This window comes from Mesoplodon bidens, assembly GCF_964165515.1.
Source record: "Mesoplodon bidens genome assembly, chromosome: 5".
Classification (NCBI taxonomy): domain Eukaryota; kingdom Metazoa; phylum Chordata; class Mammalia; order Artiodactyla; family Ziphiidae; genus Mesoplodon; species Mesoplodon bidens.
The window spans coordinates 116,148,778-116,173,913 of record NC_138161.1 but is presented as its reverse complement, the minus strand read 5'-3'; the positions used below and the strand labels follow the sequence as shown (position 1 = coordinate 116,173,913).

General features: G+C 40.5%; 1 protein-coding gene across 5 annotated transcripts in view; it reads right to left on the bottom strand.

Annotated features, from left to right (window-relative positions):
- Positions 1 to 241: 241 nt before the first annotated feature.
- The window catches only part of OXNAD1 (oxidoreductase NAD binding domain containing 1), a 61,467-nt gene continuing 36,572 nt past the window's right edge, over positions 242 to 25,136 (bottom strand). For all 5 annotated transcript variants that reach the window (XM_081235574.1, XM_081235573.1, XM_081235576.1 and 2 more), the window contains 4 exons: positions 16,759 to 16,900; positions 2,827 to 3,069; positions 1,973 to 2,081; positions 242 to 1,312 (listed from right to left, as the gene is read on the bottom strand). In XM_081235574.1, coding sequence (XP_081091700.1) covers positions 1,158 to 1,312; positions 1,973 to 2,081; positions 2,827 to 3,069; positions 16,759 to 16,900 — 649 coding nt within the window. In that variant the 3' untranslated portion in view covers positions 242 to 1,157. The remainder of the gene's footprint in view (positions 1,313 to 1,972; positions 2,082 to 2,826; positions 3,070 to 16,758; positions 16,901 to 25,136) is intronic.

The window sequence follows — 25,136 nt, the reverse complement described above, 5'->3', positions numbered from 1 at the left end:
AGAATGAAATAAAAGGCAGAGGAACAGGGTTTGGAATTGGCTCTGTACCCCCTAATCAATCCTAAGCACATATTTATAGCCAGCCAGCCGAGCCACTAAGGGCAGATTCAACAGGGAACATGGCAGTCATCCTTACCTTTGTCCCAAACATGAAGCCGCCTCCCACATGTAGCACTGAGGCAGGTGGCCAAGACACAGACCCCAGGAAGGGTTTCATCTGAGAAGAAACTAACAATGAGGATACATACTGAGGTTGTTTATTAACATGAAACAAATATGCTGGATGTTCAATTCCATAAAGCAGTTTTTCTAATAATTTTCTACTTCCAAACTCAACTTCTGAAGAAGCAAGGCTGCAGGCCACAATAAGGTAAACTAAAACATTAAATTTTATTTATTTATTTATTTTTGGCTGCGTTGGGTCTTTGTTGCTGCATGCGGGCTTTCTCTAGTTGAAGCAAGCAGGGGCTACTCTTCGTGGCGGTGCACAGGCTTCTCACTGCAGTGGCTTCCCTTGTTGCAGAGCATGGGCTCTAGGCACACATGCTTCAGCAGATGTGGCACGCAGGCTCAGGAGTTGTGGCACGTGGGCTTAGTTGCTCCATGGCATGTGGGATCTTCCCAGACCAGGGCTTGAACCCGTGTCCCCTGCATTGACAGGCGGATTCTTAACCACTGTGCCACCAAGGAAGTCCCTAAGACATTAAATATAATAAAGCATTTCAAATGAAATTACGTTTAAATTTATTCATCATAAGATATATAGGTTGTTATCAAATAATTTAAAGATAGCCTACATTTCACACACAAAACCATATTTTCATATGACTGAATAAAAGTCTATGTCTTTTTTTCCCTTAAGGGCAAAGAAAATCCCTATCAACCAATTCGAGGTACATCATGAGATAATCAAGCAGTTATTCATAAAAGAAAGTCAACGTAGTGAAAACCAGTTTAATCAATGAAGTTTTTGCAACAAGTTTATCATCTAAGTCTGTCAGCTGGTTTTTCTTGTTTCTCCAACCGGTCACTGAGTTCACAGCCTTAAAAACGAAGGCTGGGCAGAGGTGAATTCATCCCCCACGAATCACAGAGTGTACTGTCTGTCCCTGTCCTCGTGGCCCTCCATCCCACCCTTCTGCCCCTGCGCCTACCCCCTACCACCACTTCTCAAAGTAGATGTGCTCTTTGGGAACGTGGCTGCTCTCCAGGTCCTTGGAGAAGAAGTCTGTCATGGGAGGTGGGCCACAAATGTAGAACAAGGTCTCTTTCGAAATATGATATCTTATCTCCTTCTCCGTTATTCTTCCTTCTACCAAAAAACAGAATAAACACCAATTTAAGCCAGACGTGTCTGTACTGAAAAGAAGAAGGACTAACCACAACTCGGCAACAGTGTTTATTTTCAGTAATAAGCTCAGTGGGTCGCGTCCTGAGTCATCAGCATGCCGGCTCCTGCTGGTGTCCGGGCCGGACCCAAGCAGAGAGCGCGTCTCCAGGTTTCCTGAATCCACAGCAAGCAATGAGGACAGCTGATCATAATGCACTCTCCAGACAGGGCCAGGGAGCATACTGATCTTTGGGAGAGATTCAAAACTGCCTTCAGCAAAGTAAATAAACTGCTTTGTGAGAACTCCTTCCAGGGAGGGGAAACCACGAGAAATTTAAATTACTATTAATGGCAAATGGAATTGATTCAGTCAAAGCCGGAGTATAATTCTTTGTATGCATACTACCGCGATGATGCAAAGGTCCCCTAAAAAATGCAGAAAATAAATTTTTAATATGGGCAGCAGGAGATCTGTATATAATAAGTAAATCCAACTAACCTCTCCGTATTTTTCCATGATGAATCATCTCTCAATTCCCCAGGTAGTGACAACTCCCAACAATAAAGCATCTACACTCAACCAACTGGCACATGCACAAAATAATGGTATGGATACAGTCAAAACATCTTTAGGGGACTCACCCGTGATGTATGGCTTGAGGTCTGCACTGATTTGTGTAGTCTGTTTTGTAACATGCAAACTGCATGCAATCTTCTCAGGAAATTCATTTACTAAATCAAGGATATTTTTCTGGAATGTCAAACATATTTGGTCACACTACAATTTAAAAAAATCAAAACAGATGTGCACCCCCAGGGACGCTGAACCTCCACTGCCATTCTGCACACGTCTGCCCCTCTGCTCTCTACTTAGAGAGAGATTGTTTGCAGCCAAGCAGGCCAGAGCATTCAGAGTACAGAGGGCTATTTGGCTTTAATTGAAATCTGAATATGCTAACAAGCATATTACTAACTCTCCGGGAGTTTTTTCTTTTTCCTTTTTCTCCGGCGTGGGCAATTAAGCAGCAGTTTCACTGACCACAGTTGTGTCTTTTAACTGTTTCTCTTCTTTTGTTATCCTTGCAGCTGCAAAGCAATCCAGAGTGAACCTCTTCTCCTGTCAAATGGACTTAGCTTCCACAGATGCAGCCGCTGGGGGTTCCACACACCCAGCTGGGTCTCACCTACTCCTGTGCCATCTGAGCCCACCCGCAGTCCCCGTGACTCTCTGGGGAACCCCAGCGCCACGCTGAATTTCCTGCTCGTCCACCTCCTGATTCAAGCCCCCAGCCCTGCCCTCTCCTGTCACTGCACTGGGAGCCTCCTCAGCACTAGCTTGTTAAATTGTCCTGGGCCTCATGTGAACATGATTCAGCCTTTCCAGCCTCTGAACTGTTGCAGAGAAGACGCAATGGAGGCAAGAAAGGTCCGTGGACACTAGTACCACGATGCGAGTCTGCTCACAGCAAGCTATGTGACACACACTCCTCCCTTACCTTGAACAGGAGCTCGCTGGTGTTTTTTGCGCTGTAGAACAGTCTGATTGTTCCAATCTCATACCCACGTCCCTTGTTCGCCCGTTCTCTGTGGAGGTCTGCTGCGTGGCGCAGGATGGAAAGCAGAGGGTTAATTCCAACTCCTCCCGCAATCAACACAAGGTTTCTAGAGGCGTCTGCAGGCTGAGGGTCAAAGAAGAACTCTCCACCCACTCTCAAGGCCACTTCCGAGTCCAGTGTACACTGAGGGGGGAGAGAAACGAGCCTTTAATGCTGTGTAGCAGAGGTCTTAAACCATGTTCTTCCTTCGGAAAGCAGAGCACATCCACCTCATATATTTTGGTCAGTTTCTAGGGCCATTTTTACAGCTTGCTCTCAGTTCTCGCAGGGCCGTGAACTGATCCGACCTGTGCCTCCTACAGGCCATGTGCTCCTCCACCTTCAGGATGCAAGCTGCACAGCCACTCTGGTGTGGAGAGACGGAGGCTCGCTTCAGGAACCCTGCCATTTGCTAACTTCTCAGGTGTTGAACTAACTGGGCTGTGCAAAGAGGCATTGGGCCCAGGGGACAGCCCTGAAGTATGAGTGTCCTTTTCTGAGCTGTGCTCCTGTGTTCTGATTAAAGCCTTGGAGCCGAGAGGCGGGATGGGGCTACCCTGGGCTCATCAGGGCTGAGAAGTGGGGGTCCCCCTCCTAGCCGCCAGAAGGGAACAGCCAGGCTGCTCCACAGGCTGAGGCCAGCACTGCGGTCCTGCTCAGTGCTGTCAGCTTCTCCCTGGAGCAGAACAGGCAGCCAGAGGTTCCAGCCTAGGGGTTAAGTACCACTCACACCCACCCAGGTAAAGCAGCTACAATTGGGTGAGGTCACTTACACCAGAGATACAATCGGAGCTGAATGCACTGGTTCTCCATGGGGGCGATACTGCCCCTGAGGGAGGTGTTTTGGAAATCTGTGGTGACACTTTTTTCAGGTCATGATGACTTACGGAATCCAACTGGCATTTAGAGGGCAGGGCCAGCGACACCAGATGTCCTGTGAAGTTAGTGGTGTCCCGAAACTGGCTCCTACTAAGCAGATGGTTAAATCTGCAGGAATTCTGTGGGCCAGTTTCTACTGGTAGTTTGATGCCAGCCACTGTGGGAGTATTTACAGCACAGAAATCAGCAAATGAGGCAAACGAGGGCTTTTAAGTCAGAGAGCAGGTCTGGTGACACACCAGTCTCTGTGATGCACAGGGCTGCCCTGCACAGACTTCTAAAAGACCCATGGGACATACATGCAGGTGAAAACTGGTTTGGAATGACCTGAGACTAGACCCTAAATCATTTTACAAAAAGACTCGACCGGAGGGCAGACAGCAGAAGCAAGAAGAACGACAATCCTGCAGCCTGTGGAACAAAACCCACATTGACAGAAAGACAGACATGATGAAAAGGCAGAGGGCTATGTACCAGATGAAGGAACAAGATAAAACCCCAGAAAAACAACTAAATGAAGTGGAGATAGGCAACATTCCAGAAAAAGAATTCAGAATAATGATAGTGAAGATGAGCCAGGACCTCTGAAAAAAAATGGAGGCAAAGATCGAGAAGATGCAAGAAATGTTTAACAAAGACCTAGAAGAATTAAAGAACAAACAAACAGAGATGAACAATACAATAACTGAAATGAAAACTACACTAGAAGGAATCAATAGCAGAATAACTGCGGCAGAAGAACGGATAAGTGACCTGGAAGACAGAATGGCGGAACTCACTGCTGTGGAACAGAATAAAGAAAAAAGAATGAAAAGAAATGAAGACAGACTAAGAGACCTCTGGGACAACATTAAATGCAACAACATTCGCATTACAGAGTCCCAGAAGGAGAAGACAGAAAGAAAGGACCCAAGAAAATATTTGCAGAGATTATAGTCGAAAACTTCCCTAACATGGGAAAGGAAATAGCCACCCAAGTCCAGGAAGTGCAGAGAGTCCCATACAGAATAAACCAAAGGAGAAACCCGCAGAGACGCACAGTAATCAAACTGGCAAAAATTAAAGACAAAGAAAAATTAGTGAAAGCAGCAAGGGAAAAATGACAAATAACATACAAGGGAACTCCCATAAGGTTAATAGCTGATTTCTCAGCAGAATCTCTACAAGCCAGAAGGGAGTGGCACGATATATTTAAAGTGATGAAAGGGAAGAACCTACAACCAAGATTACTCAACCCAGCAAAGATCTCATTCAGATTCGATGGAGAAATCAAAAGCTTTACAGACATGCTAAGAGAATTCAGCACCACCAAACCAGCTCTACAACAAATGCTAAAGGAACTTCTCTAAGGGGGAAACACAAGAGAAGAAAAGGACCTACAAAACAAACCCAAGGGCTTCCCTGGTGGCGCAGTGGTTAAGAGTCCGCCTGCCGATGCAGGGGACACGGGTTCGTGCCCCAGTCCGGAAAGATCCCACATGCCGTGGAGCGGCTAGGCCCGTGAGCCATGGCCGCTGAGCCTGTGCACCTGGAGCCTGTGCTCCACAACGGGAGAGGCCACAACAGTGAGAGGCCCGTGTACCGCAAAATAAATAAATAAATAAAACCCAAAACAATTAAGAAAATGGTCATAGGAACATGTGCATTGATAATTACCTTAAATGTGAATGGATTAAATGCTCCAACCAAAAGACACAGACTCGCTGAATGGATACAAAAACAAGATGCATATATATATGCTGTCTACAAGAGACCCAGTTCAGACCTAGGGACACATACAGACTGAAAGTGAGGGGATGGAAAAAGATATTCCATGCAAATGGAAATCAAAAGAAAGCTGGAGTAGCAATTCTCATATCAGGGGAAATAGACTTTAAAATAAAGAATGTTACAAGAGACAAGGAAGGACACTACATAATGATCAAGGGATCAATCCAAGAAGAAGATATAACAATTATAAACATATATGCACCCAACATAGGAGCACCTCAATACATAAGGCAACTGCTAACAGCTATAAAAGAGGAAATCGACAGTAACACAATAATACTTTAACACCTCACTTACACCAATGGACAGATCAACCAAACAGAAAAGTAATAAGGAAACACAAGCTTTAAATGACACAAAAGACCAGATACATTTGATATTTATAGGACATTCAATGCAAAAACAGCAGATTACACTTTCTTCTCAAGTGTGCACAGAACATTCTCCAGGATAGATCACATCTTGGGTCACAAATCAAGCCTTAGTAAATTTAAGAATATTGAAATCATATCAAGCATCTTTTCTGACCACAATGCTATGAGATTAGAAATCAATTACAGGGAAAAAAACCCACAAAAACCACAAACACATGGAAGCTAAACAATACGTTACTAAATAACCAAGAGATCACTGAAGAAACCCAAGAGTAAATCAAAAAATACCTGGAGACAAATGACAATGAAAACAGAATGATCCAAAACCTATGGGATGCAGCAAAAGCAGTTCTAAGAGGTTAAGTTTATAGCAATACAAGCCTACCTCAAGAAAAAAGAAAAATCTCAAATAAACAATCTAACCTTACAACTAAAAGAACTAGAGAAAGAAGAACAAACAAAACCAAAAGTTAGTAGAAGGAAAGAAATCATAAAGATCAGAGCAGAAATAAATGAAATAGAAACAAAGAAAACAACAGCAAAGATCAATAAAACTAAAAGGTGGTTCTTTGAGAAGATAAACAAAATTGATAAACCATTAGCCAGGCGCATCAAGAAAAAGAGGGAGAGGACTCAAATCAATAAAATTAGAAATGAAAAAGGAGAAGTTACAACAGACACTGCAGAAATACAAAGCATCCTAAGAGACTACTACAAGCAACTCTATGCCAATAAAATGGACAACCTGGAAGAAATGGACAAATTCTTAGAAAGGTTTAACCTTCCAAGACTGAACCAGGAAGAAATAGAAAATATAAACAGACCAATCACAAGTAATGAAATTGAAACTGTGATTAAAAATCTTCCAACAAACAAAAATCCAGGACCAGATGGCTTCACAGGTGAATTCTACCAAACATTTAGAGAAGAGCTAACACCCATCCTTCTCAAACTCTTCTAAAAAACTGCAGGGGAAGGAACACTCCCAAACACATTCTATGAGGCCACCATCACCCTGATACCAAAACCAAAGATACTACAAAAACAGAATATTACACACCAATATCACTGATGAATATAGATGCAAAAATCCTCAACAAAATACTAGCAAACAGAATCCAACAACACATTAAAAGGATCATACACCATGATCAAGTGGGATTTATCCCAGGGATGCAAGGATTCTTCGGTATACACAAATCAATCAATGTGATACACCATATTAACAAATTGAAGAATAAAAACCATATGATCATCTCAATAGATGCAGAAAAAGCTTTTGACAAAATTCAACACCCATTTATGATAAAAACTCTCCAGAAAGTAGGCATAGAGGGAAGCTTCCTCAACATAATAAAGGCCATATACAACAAGCCCACAGCAAACATCATTCTCAATGACGAAAAACTGAAAGCATTTCTTCTAAGATCAGAAAAAAAACAAAGATGTCCACTCTCACCACTATTAGTCAACATAGTTGCAGGATACAAAATTAATGCACAGAAATCTCTGGCATTCCTATACATAAATGATGAAACAGCTGAAAGAGAAATTAAGGAAACACTCCCATTTACCACTGCAACACAACGAATAAAATACCTAGGAATAAACCTACCTAGGGAGACAAAAGACCTGTATGCAGAGAACTACAAGACACTGATGAAAGAAATTAAAGATGACACCAACAGATGGAGAGATATACCATGTTCTTGGATTGGAAGAATCAATATTGTGACAATGACTATACTTCCCAAGCAACCGACAGATTCAATGCAATCCCTATCAAATTACCAATGGCATTTTTTACAGAACTAGAAAAAATCTTAACATTTGTATGGAGACACAAAAGACCCTGAATAGCCAAAGCAGTCTTCAGGGAAAAAAATGGAGCTAGAGGAATCAGACTCCCTGACTTCAGACTATACTACAAAGCTACAGTAATCAAGACAATATGGTACTGGCACAAAAACAGAAACATAGATCAATGGAACAGGATAGAAAGCCCAGAGATATACCCATGCACCTATGGTCAACTAATCTATGACAAAGGAGACAAGGATATACAAGAGAAAAAACACTCTCTTCAATAAGTGGTGCTGGGAAAACTGGACAGCTCCATGTAGAAGAATGAAATTAGAACACTCCCTAACACCATACACAAAAATAAACTCAAAATGGATTAGAGACCTAAATGTAAGACCATACACTATAAAACTCTTAGAGAAAAACACAGGAAGAACACTCTTTGACATAAATCACAGCAAGATCTTTTTTGATCCACCCCCTAGAGTAATGGAAATAAAAACAAAAATAAGCAAATGGGACCTAATGAAACTTAAAAGCTTTTGCAAAGCAAAGGAAACTACAAACAAGACGAAAAGACAACCCTCAGAATGGGAGAAAATATTTGCAAACAAATCAATGGACAAAGGATTAATCTCCAAAATATATAAACAGCTCATGAAGCTCAATATTAAAAAAACAAACGACCCAATCAAAAAATGGGCAGAAGACCTAAATAGACATTTCTCCAAAGAAGGCATACAGATGACCAAGAAGCATATGAAAAGCTGCTCAACATCACTAATTATTAGAGAAATGCAAATCAAAACTACAATGAGGTATCACCTCACACCAGTTAGAATGGGCATCATGAGAAAATCTACAAACAACAAATGTTGGAGAGGGTGTGGAGAAAAGGGAACCCTCTTGCACTGTTGGTGGGAATGGAAATTAATACAGCCACTATGGAGAACAGTATAGAGGTTCCTTAAAAACTAAAAATAGGGCTTCCCTGGTGGCGCAGTGGTTGAGAGTCCGCCTGCCGATGCAGGGGACGCGGGTTCGTGCCCTGGTCCGGGAAGATCCCACATGCCGCGGAGCAGCTGGGCCCGTGAGCCATGGCCACTGAGCCTGCACGTCCGGAGCCTGTGCTCCGCAACGGGAGAGGCCACAATGGTGAGAGGCCTGCGTACCACAAAAAACTACAAAAAAAACAAAGAAAAACTAAAAATAGAATTACCATATGACCCAGCAATCCCATTACTGGGCATATACCCAGAGAAAACCATAATTCAAAAAGACACATGTACTCCAATGTTCACTGCAGCACTATTTACAATAGCCAGGACATGGAAGCAACCGAAATGTCCACCAACAGATGAACGGATAAAGAAGATGTGGTACATATATACAATGGAATATTACTCAGCCATAAAAAGGAACAAAATTGGGTCATTTGTAGAGACATGGTAAGAACTAGAGACAGTCATACAGAGTGAAGTAAGTAAGAAATAGAAAAACAAATATAGTATATTAACGCATATATGTGGAACCTAGAAAAATGGTAGAGATGAACCGGTTTGCAGGGCAGAAATTGAGACACAGATGTAGAGAACAAACGTATAGACATGAAGGGGGGAAAGCAGCGGGGTCTGGGGGGGGTGGTGTGATGAATTGGGAGACTGGGATTGACATGTATACACTGATATGTACAAAATGGATAACTAATAAGAACCTGCTGTATAAAAAAAAAAGAGGGCTTCCCTCCAGTGGCGCAGTGGTTGAGAGTCTGCCTGCCGATCCAGGGGACATGGGTTCATGCCCTGATCCGGGAAGATCCCACATGCTGTGGAGCAGCTAGGCCCGTAAGCCATGGCCGCTGAGCCTGCGCGTCTGGAGCCTGTGCTCCGCAATGGGAGAGGCCACAACAGTGAGAGGCCCGCTTATCGCCAAAAAAAACCAAAAAACAAAACAAAAAAAAAAACAGAAACAAAAACAATTCAAAGTATTGTTTGCATGGATCTAATGTGGTCTGAATTTTCCAGAATGTCACTGCCATGCAGATTGTATGTTGTTGTGTCCAGAAATTTACCAAACATGTTCACTATTCTGGGGAACCACATCCCAGTGTACAGCACATATGCGTGGTCCTTCTGTTGCCAGGAAACACCTGTACCATCTGCATCTGTATACGTGTATTCACGGTGATCCTACACTGAGGAACAGCAACCTGCCTACCTCATTCTACCTTCTAGTTTAGACATGTCCCACCATTTATACACTGAAATAGAGTCTTTGAATATGGATCACTTTCTTTTATTTCTCCTTTGTATTGTATTTAGAGAATTATGTTATATTTTAAATATATTTATTTAATGTATGTACTTATGTATATACTAACTTTGAATTTCATTTCAGAAATGAAAGGGGGCATTGGATCCGGCAGTGTTGAGAACCCTTAGTTTGGAGAAAAACACACTGATCTAGGAGTCAGAAAGCTAACTTTTAATCACAGCCCCTATAAAATCCAGCAAGTCCCTTCACTCCTCTCAGCCTCTGCTGCCGCATGTGGAAAATGGGTTCTAGCCCGTCCTGCTCACCCCCCAGGGCCACGGTGGGCATTGCATGACACTGTGGGGGAACCCCTGCTGGCATCAAGCACTACATGGACGGTATTTTGGTCATGTGGCTGTCACAGAAGAAAAAACGTAGGGGGTGCCTGCTTCCTTCTTCCCTGTCACCAAAAAACAGAACTTAGGAATAAAGAAATCATTTAGACTAGGAACATTCTTGACACAAATCAACTGAGTAGACTCCCTCAGTTCAGGCACTTTCTGAAGACCAACCCTGAGCACTCAACTGGTGCCTTGCCTGACAGGTGCACAGTAAGTACTTTTTGATATGAATTTAATTTGGGGCTCTACAATTTAAAGAACTTAGAGAAAATCTAAGAAAAAATGAAAATTATGTGAATTCACAGAACAGGTCCTTTTTGGTCAAGAAATGTTAAATGAATGGAAATCCTTTCTCTGAGGGGGAAAAAAAACCCATCTGAACTTAACTATTTTAAAGATGCAGGAGATTTTTACATGAAGGATGGTACGTGGGTTTTCATTTTTGACAGAAGGAATTAGCAGCAAGGGTGCATTCTTTTAGGAAAAACTAAAATCTAGGAATTGCTACACTGGCTTCTAAAGTGCGTTAAAATGCTCTTTCCTTTCAAGTCTTGAAAATAGAAATCTGTGGAGGCTCTGTCTAATGATGACAGCAGAGCTAATCTCTCTCCCCTCCTCTCCTTCTTGCCCGTACATTTCTCTTTATCTCTAAGAATCTAAGAGTAAAAGAGACTAAGAAACAAGACAGAAATAATTCCCTCCAATGGTCACCTTCAGAGTGCTTAGTAATGACAACAAACAAAACCTTTAGGTTACTGTTTTTAGAAACCAGAGCATTTTCAACCCTTAAGTTGTCAAGAAAATATGCCCCAGAGAAAGATAATAATCAAGAAGCCTGTTGTCTCCTTAGTGACAAAATAATCTTCAGTAGATCTATCTCCTAATTTGCTAGCATCTGGAAAGAATCAAAAGCCATCTTTGTCTTTTGTTGATCAATAAAAACTGCCAGGGTAGCATGAACATGAGACTCAAAGTGCTGTAGAGTATAAAAATGGAAGAGAGTAAAGGGACATTACCTTCAATTACATGGCAATGTATCTAATTTGGATATAGATTTTCTACTTTTGAAATAAACAACTTTTCCACAGCAATTGGCGCCCAGCACACAATAGCTGTCTACAACCCTTTACCCTACCAGGAGCTTGAGCCAAAGCAGAGAAAATAAAGGAAGACATTTATGGCACTTTATTCCATGTCCCAACACAGCAGCCTGCTGCCACCGAGACACTCACGTGCCTCTATTGTCCACTCTAACAGCTTAATAAGACGAATCCTCAGGAGGAAAACAGACACCTGAGAATGGTTCCAAGAAAAATCTGACTTCATAAAGGCTGTTTGCAACTCCCACTGAGCAGAGTGGAGCAGGCACTACAATTAGGATGTGCACTCAAGCAATGCCACTTGGAGATTTTCTACAGCCTCTTGGAATAAGTTCCTTCACTGAAATGCCAATGAGCCATGAAACCCAGCAGGGAGCTATGGACCAGGAACAGGTCCAGGTCACGTAGGCGGCCAACAACTGGAGGGGGCACGTGGAACCAGGAGCCCGGATGGCTAAGCTCCTTTTAGCACTGAGCTCGGGGTACATGGACCCCTTGCTGGTCCCACCCTCAGGGCATACTTTTAACAACTCAGGATGCAACCTGGAGATAGTGATGGAAGAAAACCCAAAGAGAATATAAAAAGGAATGAGATAGCCGAGGCCACACCCAAGGAAGGACTCAGAAGGTCGCAGGGTAGAAATGTGACAGGATACATTTACAATGGAAATGCTAAGGCAAGCAGCTGGAAATGTGTGTAAACAGATACAGCCTGACATGTAAACCATAGGAAGAATATTTTTTTATGCTGCTGTAGATTTAGAAATCTTTTATTTTCTACATTATCTTTACGGTAACAGTTGTTTGTTGTTGTACAGTTCTATGAATTTTAACACAAACATAGAGAAGTGTAGTACCAAAATTGGTATTGAACAGTTCCATCACCCCCCAAAACTCCCCTAGGCTATCCCTTTCTGCTCACACCCACCCCCACCCTATCCCTTGTCAACCATGTTTCCATCACTGTATTTCTGCCTTCCAGATTGTGGCATAAATGAGATTATAGAGTATGGGACCTTTGAGACTGGCTTTTTTCACTCAACATAACACCCCTGAGATTCAGCTGAGTTGTGGTGTGCATCAACAGTTGATCTATTTTTACTGCTTAATTAACAAATAGAGGCGGACCTGGGAGATACTGCAGGTTCGATTCCAGAACACTGCAATAAAGCTAGTACTACAATTAAGTGAGTCACAGCCATTGTTTGGTTGCTGTGCATATAACAATTATGTTTATAATGCATATAAAAGTTATGTTTACATTATACTTGAGTCTATTAAGCGTGCAGTAGCAATGTCTAAAAAAACCGTACATACCTTAATTAAAAAATACTTTATACTACAAAGCTACAGTAATCAAAACAGTATGGTATTGGCACAAAAACAGACACATAGATCAATGGAACAGGATAGAAAGCCCAGAAATAAACCCACACACTTATGGTCAATTAATCTATGACAAAGGAGGCAAGAATAGACAATGGAGAAAAGACAGTCTCTTCACTAAGTGGTACTGGGAAAACTGGACAGCTACATGTAAAAGAATAAAATTAGAACATTCTCTAACATCATATAGATAAACAAACTCAAAATGGATTAAAGACCTAAATGTTAAGACCAGATATTATTAAACTCCTAGAGAAAAACACAGGCAGGACACTCTTTGACATAAATTTCAGCAATATTTTTTTTGGATCCATCTCCTAGAGTAATGGAAATAACAACAAAAATAAACAAATGGGACTTAATTAAACTTAAAAGCTTTTGCACAACGAAGGAAACCATAAATAAAACGAAAAGACGACCTATGGACTGGGAGAAAATATTTGCAAACAGTGCTACCAACAAGGGATTAATGTCCAAAATATACAAACAGCTCATACAGCTTAATATGAAAAAAAAAACCCAATTAAAAAATGGGTTGAAGACCTAAACAGACATTTCTCCAAAGAAGACATACAGATGGCCAAAAGGCATACGAAATGATGCTCAATGTTGTTAATTATTAGAGAAATGCAAATCAAAACTACTATGAGGTACCACCTCACTCCAGTCAGAATGACCATCATCAAAAAATCTACAAATAAATGGTGGACAGGGTGTGGGGAAAGGCAACCTTCCAAACTGTTGGTAGAAAGGTAAATTGGTGCAGCCACTATAAAGAACAGTATGGAGGTTCCTTAAAAAATTAAAAACAGACTTAGCATATGATCTATCAATCCCACTCCTGGGCATATATCTAGAGATTAGCATATGATCCATCAATCCCACTCCTGGGCATATATCTAGAGAAAACTCTAATTCGAAAAGATACATGCACTGCAAAGTTCATAGCAGAACTATTCACAATAGCCAAGACATGGAAACAACCTAAATGTCCATCAACAGATGAATGGATAAAGAAGACGTGGTACATATATATGACAGAATAATACTCAGCCATAAAAAACAATGAAATAACGCCATTTGAAGCTACATGGATAGACCTAGAGATGATCATACTAAGTGAAGTAAACCAGACAAAGACAAATATCATATATCACTTGTATGTGGAATCTAAAAAAATAATACAAAAAAATTTATTTACAAAACAGAAATAGACCCACAGACATAGAAAACAAACTTACGGCCACCAAAGGGGAAAGCTGGGGAAGGGATAAATTAAGAGTTTGGGATTAACATACATATACTACTGTTATATATAAGACAGATAAACAACAAGGACCTACTATATACTACAGGGAACTATATTCAGTATCTTGTAATAACCTATAATGGGAAAGAATCTGAAAAAGAAGATATATATGTATGTGTGTATATATATATACACACATACATATGTATGTATAGCTGAGTCACTTTGCTGTACATCTGAAACTAACATAACATTGTAAATTAACTATACTTTTTTTTTTTTTTTTTTTTTGCAGTACGTGGGCCTCTCACTGTTGTGGCCTCTCCCGTTGCAGAGCACAGGCTCCGGATGCGCAGGCTCAGCGGCCATGGCTCACGGGCCCAGCCGCTCCGCGGCATGTGGGATCTTCCCGGACCGGTGCACGAACCCATGTCCCCTGCATCGGCAGGAGGACTCTCAACCACTGTGCCACCAGGGAAGCCCAACTATACTTTAATTTAAAAAATTTCTTCATATAAAGAAAACCTTTATTGTTAAAAAAAAATGCTAACTATCATCTGACAAGGCAGGGTTGCCACAAATATTCAATTGGTAAAAGAACACAATTATCTGCAAAGTGTAGTAAAGTAAGGCGCAGTAAAACAAGGTCTGCCTGTATACTGTATGAATGTATTGATATCACAGTTTATTTATCCATTCACCTGCTGAGGGATGTTTTGGTTGTTTCTAGTTTTTGACAATTATGAATAGAACCACTATAAACATTCATGTAAGGTTTTTATATGGACAATTCTTTTGTTTCTCTAGGATGAATACTCAGGAGTGGTACTGCTGGGTATTATGGTAAGTGTATATTTAGTTTCATATGGAACTGCCAAAATATTTTCCAGGATGGCTGTAGTATCTTGCTTTCCTTCTAACAATATAAGCAATATAAGAGTTCCAGTTGCTCCACATCATTGGCAGCACTTGGTATTGTCGATATTTTAAATTTTAGTCATTCTAATACGTCTGTAGAGGTATCTCACTATATATGGTTTTAATCTGCATTTCCCTAATGGCTAATGATGCTGACCATTGTTTCATTGCTTATTTGCCATCCTTATGTCCTTTTTAGGGAAGCATCTGTTCAATCCTTTGCCCATTTAAAAATTATGTTTGTTTTATTTTTGCTGCCTTTTGCAAGTTCTTTATATATTCTGGATATGAGTCCTTTGTTGGATATCTAATTTGCAAATACTTTCTCCTAGGCTGTGGCTTCTTTTTGAAAATTCTGTTATAGCATATTTTGCAGAAAAAAATTTTTAATTTTGATTAAGTCTGATATATAAGGCTTTCCTCTTAGGGATCCTGCTTTTGGTGTCATGTCTAAGAACTATCTGCCTACCCTGATGTTCAGAATATATCCAGTGTTTTCTTCTAAAACCTTTACTTAGACCTACAATATATTTTGAGTTAACTTTGAATATGAAGTATGAGATTTAGGTCAATGTTCCTTTTTTTTGCATATGGATAGACAACTATTCCAGCACTATTTGTTGAAAAGGTTATCCTTTCTCCATTGAATTTCTTTAGCACCTCTGTCAAAAATCAAAAGGCCGTATGTGTGCCGGTCTATTGAACTCTTTAATCTGTTCCATTGATCTATATATCTATCCCTTCACCAATACCACACTGTTTTTATTACTGTAGTTGTATTTTAATCTGAAATTTGAGTAATGTGATTCCTCCCGTTAGTCTTCTTTTTCAAAACTGTTTTTGCTACCCTAGTTCCTTTGCTCTTCCATATAAATTTTAAAATCAGTTTATTTGTATCTACAATATTTGCAATATAGCACATTCCTTTTTGGTAAAGGGGATAAGCAAGTGCCTGAGATGGGATGGAGGTTGTTGGTAAATACAGAAGGCACACTCTAGAAGTGAAGGGGATGGCAGTTAAAAAAAAGACAAAGGTCAAAAGCTAAGAAGACAAATAACTGATCTGTTCTGAGCTCACACTTTGTTATCAGAGTTCTAGTAGGTAATGAACAGCAGCATAGGGTCGTGTTGAGGTCCATGATGAACCATGAATTATTAGCAGCAAATGTGGACTCCTCAAAATCACACGTGAAGCGCTCTCCAGAGACTGAAATGGAGAGGCAGTGGCACCACAGGTTTAGCAGTGCTCAACTGGGCACGAGAAGTAAGTAATCAGAGATTGTTTCCTCTCCAAATAATGAGAGAATGATTAGCTTAATTCCCTTCGTTTAAGATCGTTAGGACAAAATAATCTGATTTATAGATTTACCAGTTACAAGACACACACAGAGCCAATTTTCAAAAATGTACATATGAAGTAAAATGTTTTAATCCTAAAGCAGCATTCAACTGAATACTGTTTGGTGACCCAGAAGGTATTTCAAGACCCCAAAGTATCTTTGCATCATCCTTAGTGCATCAAAAAGGTTCTGCTTCTTTAACCTTGCTACAGTCTGAATTCTGGATGGAGGGGAGCTCTTTGTGAGCTTCTACCCTTTTCACACAAGCCTAGGTTTCTTAGGTGGATTAAGTGAGCTGAACACAAATTCTGTGGGAGACAGAGATCCCAGATCTCCAAGTTTAAACAGAGGTTTGCTCACCTGATTGTGAATCCAGAGAGCAGGAGGGTGGTTTGTGTATTTCACTGCCAATTCTATCATTCTCTCTTGTTCTAGCAGTCTGGGGCTGGAGCATATTGAGAACCCACCAACCACAGAGACTCCTGGGATAAAGAAGTCAACCCTAAAAGGAAAGGCAAGTAAATGACTATTGTTGAAGCAATTTTAAAAGTGGGTAGTAAGGTAAACAAAACTGACAAACTTTTAGCTAGACTAAGAAAAAAGGAGAAAAAAATAAAATTACTAAAATCAAGAATGAATGATGGGACATTATCACCAACCTCACCAAAAAAAAAAAAAAAAAAGATTATAAAGGAATTCTATGAATAAGATAAAAAATTAGCTAACTCAGATGAAATGGACACATTCCTTGAAAGACACAAATTACCTAACTGGACTCAAGAAGAAACTGAAAATCTGAACAGACCCATAATAAGTAAATGGATTGAATTAGTAATTTTAAAACTTCCCACAAGAAAAGAATAGGTCCAGACGGCAGCACTGGTGAACTCTATCAAACATTTAATGAAGAATTAATGCTAATCTTTCACAAATACTTCCAAAAAAAACAGAAAACAACACTTCCCAACTTATTCTATGAGGTCAGTTACCCTGATACCAAAACCAGACAAAGCTATTACAAGAAAAGGAACTATAGATCAACATCCCTTGTGAATATAGATGCAAAAATCCCAGGAATACAAGATTGGTTTAACATATGAAAATCAATCCAATGAAATAAACTCACTTAACAGAATAAAGGACAAAATCCATGTGATCATCTCAATAGATGCAAAAATGGCATCTGACAAAATTCAATACCCTTACATAATAAAAATACTCAACAAACCAGGAAAAAATGTGAACTTCCTCAACGTGATAAAGGCAACTATAAAATATCTACAGCCAACATCATATTTAACCTTGAAAGGCCAAAAACTCCCCCACTAAGAACAGAAGCAACACAAAGATGTCTGCTCTGACCCCTTCTACTCAACATTGTACTAAAGGTTCTAGCCAAAGCAATTAAGCAAGAAAATGAAATAAAATGTACCCAGATTAGAGGGAAAGAAGTTGCAGATGACTTAATATTGTATATAGAAAATTCCAAGGAATTTACTATAAATATATTAGACTAATAAACAAGTTCAAATAAGGCTGCAGGATTTAAAATCAGTAATAAAAACCAATTTTACCTCTACACACTAGCAATGAACAATCTAAATGTGAAATTAAGAAAAATAATTCTATTTATAATAGAATAAAATAATAAAATAACGGAATAATCTTAAAAGTTTAAGATTTGTACACTGAAAACTACAAAACGTTGTTGAAAAAAATCAAAGAAGATCTAAATAAACAGAAAGGCTTCTCATGCTCATGGACTAGAAGACCTAACACTGTTAAGATGGCATTAGTGCCCAAAGTGATCTACAGATTCAATACAATACCTATCAAACCCTAGCTGGTTTGTTTGCAGAAACTGACAAGTTGATCATAAAACTGATATGAAATTCAAGGAACCCAGAATCACAGAAGAATAAATTTGGAGGATTCATACCTTCTGATTTCAAAACTTATTATAAATCTACAGTAATGAGGACACTGTGTACTGGTGTAAGGACAGGCGTATATATCAATGGCAAAGAACTGAAAATCCAGAAATAAACTCTTAGATTTACAGTCAACTGATTTTCAACAATACCAACACAATTCAATGGCAAAAGAATAGTCTTTTCAACAAGTCGTGCTGGTTTTGTAGTAATCTATATGGAAAAAGAACCTGAAAAAGAATATATATATATATATATATATATATATATATATATATATATATATATATATATATAACTGAATCACTTTGCTGTACACCTGAAACTAACACAACATTGTAAATCAACTATACTTCAATTAAAACAAACAAACAACAACTGGTGCTGGGACAACTGAATAGCCACACAAAAAGAATAAAGTCGGACCCCTACCTCACACCATATACAAACATTAACTCAGATCACAGACTTAAATATAAAAGCTAAAATTATAAACTCTTAGAAGACTTACACAGGAGTAACTCTTTATGGCAACAGATACTTAGAAATTACACTAAAACACAAAGGTCAAAGAAAAAATGGAGAAACTAGACTGCATAAAATGAAAAACTTTGTGCCACAAATGATACCATCAAGAAAAAGATGACCCTCAGAATGGGAGAAAATATTTTCAAATCATGTATCTAATAAGGGACTTGGATATACATTATATAAAGAACTCTTAACAAGTCAGTAATAAAAAGACAACTCAAGTAAAAAATGGGCAAAGGATTTGTACAAACGTTTCTCCAAAGAAGATATACAAATGGTTAATAAGTACATGAAAAATCCTCAACATCATTAGTTATTAGGGAAAAAGGCAAATCAAAATCACAATGGGCTATCACTTCACACTCACGAGGATGGATGGCTAATCAAAAAGACAATACCAAGTGTGAGTGAGGATCAGAGAAATCAGAACCCTTACACATCGCTGATGGGAATGTAAAATGGTCTTGCCACTTTAGAAAACAATTTGGCAGTGCCTGAAAATGTTACACATATGTGACCAGCAATTCCACTCCTAGGTATATACTGAAAAGAAAAAAAAATATATGTCCACTCAAAAGCATGTACATGAATGTTCACAGCAGCATTATTGATAATAGTCTAAAAGTTTCAAAATAATCTAAACATTCATCAACTGATGAATGCATAAACAAAATGTGGTACATCCACACGACGGAATTAAATACTGATCACATGCCACCACATCGATGGATAACGAAATTATGTTAAGTTAAAGAAAACAGTCACAAAAAAAGATCACATACTGTATATTTCTATTGATATTAAATGTCCAGATTAGGCAAATCTGCAAGGACAGAAAGTAGAACAGTGGTTGCCTAAGAGGGTGAGGATGGGGACTGAATGATAATCAGTGCAGAGTTTTTTTCTGGGATGATGAGAACATTCTAAAATTTGTCTGGGCTGATTGATCACTGTACAGTTCTGTGAATATACTAGAAATCACTGAATTGTACACTTTAAATGCGTGAATTTTATGATATGTAAAGTATATCTCAATAAAAGTTTTTTTTTTAAGTGTGGGGGAAAAAATGGCAACAAACACTCTCTCACCGGCATTTGAAAAACTAAACAGGCTGATGCAGGCTCCTAAGTTCCAAGAGTCTCATTTTCCTTCTTCTCTTCTAACCATTCTCCTGTAGTCGACAACTCTTGTGAGTCTCAAGCCTTCTACTGAATTGAATCCTATGCCACAGAAACTTTTTTTCTGGGGGGTGGGGTGGGGATTCTAGAAAATGCAACAAATCTAGTCACATACCAAGGAAAGAGAAACTTATTAGAAACTGGGACCACAGGAAATTCTCATCTCCATGTCCAGGAAACTCAAATATCCAATATAGCTGTTTCTCAGCCATCAAAGAGTGACAGTATTTAAAAAAAGCAATAGTATCATTTCCCCTCCAGTTGCTTCCCTACCAGCAGGCTTACACGAAAAGCACTTGGTGTTCTCTCCTGATTTGATCTATGTATGGCCTTAAAAGATGTTCTCTTCTCATCTCTGGCCTTAGATATCTGGTCATTTTTTTATAGTCTTAGAAAACCAGTTCTGGACTGGAAGTGCTCCAGAAAAGGTCCCCAGGCTGTTTTCGCATTTATTCACTTCCTTCTTTCCCATGAATACTCTAATTCCCCTTCCATTTCAGACAAGATACAAATTTTAAAAGACTATAGCTAACATTTATTAACACAGTTGCTATTTGCTTTCAGAGAAGAGGTAAATGGCATCTCCATAGCTTCTGTGTTTAAAAAAATTAATCTCTGAGCTACTTTTGCTGCTTTATCTCCTGAACTACAGCACCCTCTGCTGCTTGATGTTGATAAAGACCTTTCTCTCAGGTGAGTGAAAGGGAATCCCTCTTCTCTAGTAACTCTGGAAACCCTTTGCCTTTAAAAGGACTCCTTCGTGAAATGCTACAGAAGAACCTCATCTGAATGGACTTAAGAAAATATGTACAATACGTATTTAATAAAACATCTTTCCAAGAAAGAATTAAGTTTTAAACACACAAGCGCGTGCACACGCACCCCTTTAAAAATGCCCTCTGCAGAATCAGCACCCAGATGAGTGAGTACATGAAGAGCGGAGAGAAAGGACCTAGTTCTGTAGTGAAGCGCACATATCCACATCCAATGTGACACACCAGGCAGCCGCATCCTGCCCCAGGGCCCAGCACAGAGCAGGCACACAAACCACAGCCGAATGACAATGCTTTAGCCATCAGCTACCGTACTCGGCAAACGTGACAGACGGCATCTGCCCACCATGAACAGGCACTGGGGTTGGTGTTGCAGGTAAAGATGCAAGTATGTCTTGGTTCCTGCCCTCAAAAAACTCCCAAGTGGGAGGAAAATTAACAAATAAACACGATTAATGGGGCTATGAAAAAACTCTGCTTGGCAGAGAGAAAACGCTCATCATTTGAGATCTGTCTGGAAGTACCTGTACTTAGTATAGGTTTCTTCTTCGCTCCAACATATGTGATCCTGATTTTCTCAGGCAAATACTAATAAAGCCGCTGCTTTACTTAAAAAAAAACTTGCTTGAGGGGTGGGACGTGGGGAAGGGAGGCGAGGAAGAAGTAGTCAATTCCACTAGGGGTGGAGGAATTAGGAAGGACTTCACAGAGGAGTCCTGAAAGACAGTGCTCATCAGACAAGCAGTGGAGGAGGACACCATGTGAACAAAGACGTCAAGGAACGCAGCACTTCCTCAGTGTGGCCCTGTGAGTCAGGGCTGTGAGGCCGTCCATATACGTCTACAGCACAGCTGCCCTGCCAGCGGGTGGCGGGGGGAAGAGTGCTATTTCTCTAATCTTGCTCCTCTAATCGCTTTCTTCTCAGTGTTCTCCTCCTCTTAGTACAGCCCAGTCACTTGCAAGCATAAAACCTTGTGTTATCTTGTACGAAGTCAGAGACACACCTTTCTCTCTCCAGAAACGCCTGGGCCTTGCTCCCCTGGGTGTGTCTCTGCACAGCCCAGGTGTGGAGCGCGCACTGACCGTACACGAGGGCAGCATCACAGGGAGTGGAGCTGTGCACTCGCCACTCCTTGCAGCTCTGCTGCTCTTCCAACAAGAGCCTCACTGCAGGGGAACTGGCAGAGGAGCTAAGAGTTACAAGCTGTCCCCTGGGCCTCACCTACACAGATGATCTAACTGACTGTGAAACACTGGCTACAACAAAAAACAAAACAAACTCTGCCTGACATACCCCAAGACACAAAAATAGTACTATTCCCTGTTTAAAGACATGGAAACGGAAGCCCAGAGCAAGAAGGAAGCCGCCCATATCACAGAGCCAGCAGGTAGAAAAGCGAGCCTTTGGGCCAGGCAGTCTGCAGAGCACAAGGCGTGTGACGCTATGATACAGCTTCCCAGGGGGACAGACCCAACACTGGTGATATTTCCAAATCCATTCACTGATACGGCGCATGTAACGCCCACCCTGAGTGATTTTATCTTGAGGCCCACAGGGAGACCCTATTTCTATGTATATCACCAGGGAACGATGACATTTTTCTTATCAGGTAACAGTTTGCAAACTTACAGTTTGCAAGTGCTAACACACTCACACGCACGCACGCCATGGGAGCAGCAGTGTACCAAAGGCACAGGCTTTTTCTAATCAGGACGCTGGGGTCAGAGTCTTGGCACAATTCTGAGTTGGAGGCAGGGAGATAATTGTGTGCACAGGACACGAACACTTCCCCAGAAGGGAAATGTGGAAAGACAGATCATTACAATTAAAGTTTGCACTTTTCAGTGTAATAACTGCTACACTAGTTTGGAAGGGTAAAAACGCTGCCCTCCCCCCTAAAACAGTCCAAATTCACTTAATATGTATCACTGAACATGTGCAAAGATTGCAGTAAATTGCTTCACAAACGCAAATTATTGCAATCAGCATCTTGTTTTCTAGTTCTAAATTCAAAGGCAAACTATTAACACAAGACTGCTAACTCTTGCTATTATCACATTTGCTATTATCACACATCCTCCTTCTAACAAAACCACATTTCCAGATGGACTGCCAAAATTAGTCAAGTGACTCCTAAGAAAGACGACGACCAAGACTGACATGCCAGAAATTCATTTAGAAATGAATGCTTTATTTAAATAAAGGAAACAGACACCCAAACACACCTTTCCTAAGGAAATACAAGTTGCTTTATTTACAATTCAACTTGAAGCCCAACGCAGTGAGGCCATTTGTGGGAACAGTGGGACAGCTGGGCTGTTACCCTGTCAGCGTACTGACCAGCTCTCAGAGTCCTGAGTGTGATGTGGGCTGGGCCCCATGGGGGATCCTGATAATAAATTCAGCAAAATATTTCAACTCAACCCAGACAAGTTATGAGGGATATAGGAATTCAGGCGAGAGGGTGGGCAGCTCTGTGACATACCTCGTTAGAACAACCAGTTTCAGACTGCTGTGTTTACTCTGCATTTGACATAAAGAAGACATTTTTAAAAGTAGATCACCCCCCAGCAACACATAACTGAAGCACATTAGATTACTGCAGTGCAATCTATTAGCAGCCATTCCTGCAAAATGTAATCAGAATTGTCAGGTCCTCAGACCACAACTAGCTGCTCTGTTTCAATCTGGAAAACTCAAGAAGTTCTGGGAACTACTCCTTGGCATGAGCCCTCACAAAGTCCACCATTAGCCCCACCAAAGAGCCAGGTACTTTCCAGTGCTGGGTCGCCTCAGGCCAAACAACCAACAAGGAGGGAACCCAGCCCCATCCATCAGCAGACAATCGGATTAAAGTTTTACTGAGCTCTGCCCAACAGAGCAACACCCAGCTCTACCCACCACCAGTCCCTCCCATCAGGAAGCTTGCACAAGTCTGTTAGATAGCCTCATCCACCAGAAGGCAGACAGCAGAAGCAAGAACTACAATTCTGCAGCCTGTGGAACGAAAACCACATTAACAGAAAGATAGACAAGATGAAAAGGCAGAGGGCTATGTACCAGATGAAGGAACAAGATAAAACCCCAGAAAAACAATGAAGTGGAGACAGGCAACCTTCCAGAAAAAGAATTCAGAATAAAGATAGTGAACATGATCCAGGACCTTGGAAAAAGAATGGCGGCAAAGATCAAGAAGATGCAAGAAACATTTAACAAAGACCTAGAAGAATTGAAGAACACCTAGAAGAATTAAAGAACAAACAAATAGAGATGAACAAAACAATAACTGAAATGAAAAATACACTACAAGGAATCAATAGCAGAATAACTGAGGCAGAAAAAAGGATAAGTGACCTGGAAGACAGAATGGTAGAATTCACTGCCACAGAGCAGAATAAAGAAAAGAGAATGAAAAGAAATGAAGAGAGCCTAAGAGACCTCTGGGACAACATTAAACGTACCAACATTTGCATTATACGGGTCCCAGAAGAAGAAGAGAGAAAGGACCCGAGAAAATATTTGAAGAGATTATACACAAAAACTTTCCTAACATGGGAAAGGAAATAGCCACCCAAGTCCAGGAAGCGCAGAGAGTCACTGGCAGGATAAACCAAGGACAAACATGCCGAAACACATAGTAATCAAACTGACAAAAATTAAAGACAAAGAAAAATTATTAAAAGCAACAAGGGAGGGGCTTCCCTGCTGGCGCAGTGGTTGAGAATCCACCTGCCAATGCAGGGGACGTGGGTTTGAGCCCTGGTCCATAAAGATCCCACATGCTGCAGAGCAACTAAGCCCGTGCGCCACAGATACTGAGCCTGCACTCTAGAGCCTGCGAGCCACAACTACTGAAGCCCAAGTGCCTAGAGCCCATGCTCTGCAACAAGAGAAGCCACCGCAATGAGAAGCCTATGCACCGCAACGAAGAGGAGCCCCAGCTCACCGCAACTAGAGAAAGCCGGCGTGCAGCAATGAAGACGCAGCATAACAATAAATAAATAAATAAATAAATAAATAAATAAATAATTTTTAAAAAGCAACAAGGGAAAAACGTCAAATAACATACAAGGGAACTCCCATGAGGAACAATCAATCAATCAATTAATATATTTTTTTAAAAAGCAACAAGGGAAAAACGTCAAATAACATACAAGGGAACTCCCATGAGGTTAACAGCTGATCTCTCAGCAGAAACTCTACAAGTCAGAAGAGTGGCACGATATATTTAAAGTGATGAAAGGGAAGAACCTACAACCAAGATTACTCTACCTGGCAAGGATCTCATTCAGATTCACTGGAGAAGTCAAAAGCTTTACAGAC